The sequence below is a fragment of the Camelina sativa genome, chromosome 8 (assembly GCF_000633955.1).
Source record: "Camelina sativa cultivar DH55 chromosome 8, Cs, whole genome shotgun sequence".
Classification (NCBI taxonomy): Eukaryota; Viridiplantae; Streptophyta; class Magnoliopsida; order Brassicales; family Brassicaceae; genus Camelina; species Camelina sativa.
The window spans coordinates 13,243,259-13,246,777 of NC_025692.1; the positions used below are offsets into that span (position 1 = coordinate 13,243,259).

At 34.3% G+C, this 3,519-nt stretch overlaps 1 protein-coding gene and 1 pseudogene across 1 annotated transcript; both read right to left on the reverse strand.

Moving 5' to 3' along the window:
* LOC104707108 (protein LIGHT-DEPENDENT SHORT HYPOCOTYLS 1) lies at positions 1–1,272 on the reverse strand. The gene has a single exon (XM_010423388.2). It carries the CDS (start codon positions 790–792, stop codon positions 217–219), a length of 576 nt encoding a protein of 191 aa, XP_010421690.1. The 5' UTR covers positions 793–1,272; the 3' UTR covers positions 1–216.
* Positions 893–1,491, reverse strand: LOC109126087 (annotated as a pseudogene).

The window sequence follows — 3,519 nt, forward strand, 5'->3', positions numbered from 1 at the left end:
TGAAATTAAATATACAATAAAACACGAAGAACAACTGTTTATAATAAATCAAACAATTAAGCATAAATAAACATAGTTTTATCTTATTCATAAACGACTAGTACAGAAACAAAAGCATTGATCAGTGAATAATGTAAAAGAAGGCTTTACATTAAGCACATAGAGAAAGGAAATAGGAGACAATACATATAGAAAGGGGAAAATTATATAATATAATCATACAGTTGCACCCGAGTAATTAGCCATCAAAGACTGACCTTGTTGTGGCTGCTGCTGTTGCTGTTGCTGAAGCGGTATAGGCGGCTGCGTTTGCGGTTTCTGCCTATTGACTCTCTTCCTCTTCTTCTCGTAGCTAACACCGCGAGCTTTGGCCTGGAAGTCTCTAACTTCACGGAGGTATAACCTGACGGCGCGTGAGCCGAATGGGTTAGCTTCCGGAGGGCCACCGTTCTCCTCGTAGGCGGCTCGGAGACGGCCGATAAGGGCGTCGAGGGAGCCCCAGGCTTGCCGGAGAGGGCAAGGACAAGGAGCGGGAGGGTTAGGGAGGCCAAAGAAGGCACAGTTCTGGTGGTGGACCTTTGTTTTCCCGAACTGGTCGAGGTAGCGGAGGAACTCAAGCACGTGTGCGCCGCTGCACGACGGGAGAGAGAGCGGAGGACGGTGGTTCCGGAGGTACTGGCAGAAGGTGTTCCAGTCACGGCGTTTCTGGTTCTCGTACCGGCTTGAGGAAGGAGGTGTTAACTGTGTTGAGGAATTAGGGTTCTTGTTCGGTTGGTTAGAGATCAACTCCATGGCTTTTTTTATTGATCTTGATTTTGGAAAAGTTGAAGAAGATGGAATCTTGATTTAGGGTTTGTTTCTTTTATATGGATCCGAACAAAGATTAGGGTTCTTTTTTTTTTTGTAGATCGAGAGCTAAGATCAATAATTGAGCAAATAGAGAAAAAGTGAGAAAGAGAGGAGACTTAGCTGGTTGTGATGATGAGATTGATACTATAAATGGTATAGATTCATCTTTTGCAGATCAAATCGAACAAACACTAGTGAGCAGAAATGGTGAGGCAAAGAGAGAGAGAAGTGAAGTTTTATTTGCTGCTTATTATAGAAGAAGATGAGAAAAGGGGATATATATGTGGAAGAGATCCTTTTTTTCCTTTTTATTATTTTCTAGCTTTTCTACTTTGGGAGATGATGGAGAGACAATACACAAAATCACACTTGTCAAGACTCAAAAGTGTAGTGTAGCTTCAAGACTCAAGACGAGCATTAGGGAGGTCATTTAAGGAGAGAGAGACTGAGCAGATGAGTACAATAGAGGAGAGAGAGAAGAAGAGGACCAAGTGTTACACAGCGTAGAAAAGGGTAATTTCATAGCTGAAGAGAGAGAGTGTGTGTATGACCAATGGGTCAAGTGGGGAACTTGAAGTTGAACATTGACATGACATGAGGAGGGAAGAGTCTGTGTTCTTTGCCTGCAATTTGCAGCGACATTTTCATTTTATCATATTATTATTTATTTTCGTTACTTTATGCGTTGCGTTTATTTACTTTCTTTTCGCATTATTCTTGTTTCCTTACTTCACTTTAATTTTTTTACTTTGATAACGACCTGATTAACATATCAATATCTTTTTTTTTCCCGGAAATCATGGGTTATGAACATAGAATACACTACTTTTAAACACAAACGTTTCTTGTGATAAACGGTGGATTAGTACAATACCTCTTTGTTGACTATAAAACCGCTCATAGGCTTTCGAAGCAACAACATGTGTTCAGTATTTAGCATATATATTGATGCGTTAGTGTCCGTACCCCAGAAATGAAATTCGTTCTCAGAAACGTTTTTATTTCCTACAAGTCGATCGAGAAAAGTTTTATGTATACGGCTTTTGTCTCAATGGTAAAGGCTGCCAATTGAGCAGCATGTATACATCGTGTTAACTTTGGCAATAACTCCGACTGTATTTTTAGAACCAAAGTATTTGAACCAAACTTAACAAGTTTCTGTCGATCGATCATTAAAAAAGAAAATATACTTCATAAAGAATAAATTATTTTCTTGGTCAAAAACATGTATCACATACTTCTAATTTAATTTAGTGGTAAAAAAACAGCACCATTTTAAAAAAAATCATCTATAAACATTCTATGATCTTGCATTGGATTTAATAAATATTTAACATCATTAAAAACTTAGTTAAAAAAAATCAATGTTGAAACCTTTCACTATTGGGTTTTGGCAGTGTGGAATCGACAATCTATAGTTGTTATCCATCGCAAGCGTTACCTATTTTCTATATAAAAAAAATTCAACTACAACCAAATGTCACACTACCAAAGTATTCTATTTTTATTTTTTATATCATTCAATAGTTTTAGTTTTTTTTTTTTTTTTTTTGGCAAACTCAATAGTTTTAGTTAATAACCTACTAATATATAATTACATTATATAATTTCTAAGAAATACATCATAACGTCCATTACTTCAAAACATAATAATATTAAAATAGTACAATTAAATAAATTATTTTCTACATATAGTAGTTGAACAAATCTATTCTTTTATAATTTAATATCTTATTTAATGTATATTTAATTGTTTGTTTTATTAATAAAATAAGTAAATAATATTAGGTTGTGAATAAAATCATATTAAATTGGTGTGATACTTAACATCAAACATGTTACATATGTAAGAGTAACTCGAACTACAACACTAAATTTAGTGTGCCTTGAGTATATCCTAGAGTACTAGAACCCGAGTATGCCTATTAATGTATTCTTCAGCATGTCGGGAGATTAGTTGTCAATTCAAAGAGTTCTTCTAAAGCTTGACGAAGAAGATTTAGTATCCCAAATCGTGTTTTCATCTCCAACCACAACACTAAATTTTAAACTCAAAAAAAAATTATATTATTATATTCTCTTTATTTGTATTGTTTTGATAAATAGTTAATATTCTTATGATTAGTTATACCTTAAATTTATCAATTAACTACTACACAAACGTGCTGAAAGTACACATCGAAACTATTGTAGTATTTGAGATCTTTCCCATAGATAATTGTCTACTACACCACAAATTTTAAAGAACATTAATTAAGCTCGGATGAAGCATTAGTATAAGATCTGTTTTTTTTTGTCGTCTAAAAATAAAGAGGGAGGGATGCAACACGAAAACTTCCCGGAAGGTCATCCATCTTAATATTACTCTCGTCCAAAGCACGTTGGTAAATGTAAAATTATATTTATCAAAAAAAATTTACAATGAATGTTTTATTTTAGCCAAAAGTTTTATAATCAAAAGAAAGAAAGACATTTAAGTTATGGGATACTCTGCATTTGAAACTAATAACGTAGACCACCTTCATACGTCGTGGTGGTCGTCAAAGTGAAGAGACGGTTGCGAATATTTTTGTCTATAAAACGGATTAAATTTGTGGATAGAATGAGAGTACAGATTATTTTTGTCTATTTCTAAGTTAGATATAGATGAATCGTCAATGAATCGGAGAT

Coding starts and splice junctions, on each gene's coding strand:
- LOC104707108 (XM_010423388.2), bottom strand. CDS start 792: ATGGAGTTGATCTCTAACCAACCGAACAAGAACCCTAATTCCTCAACA.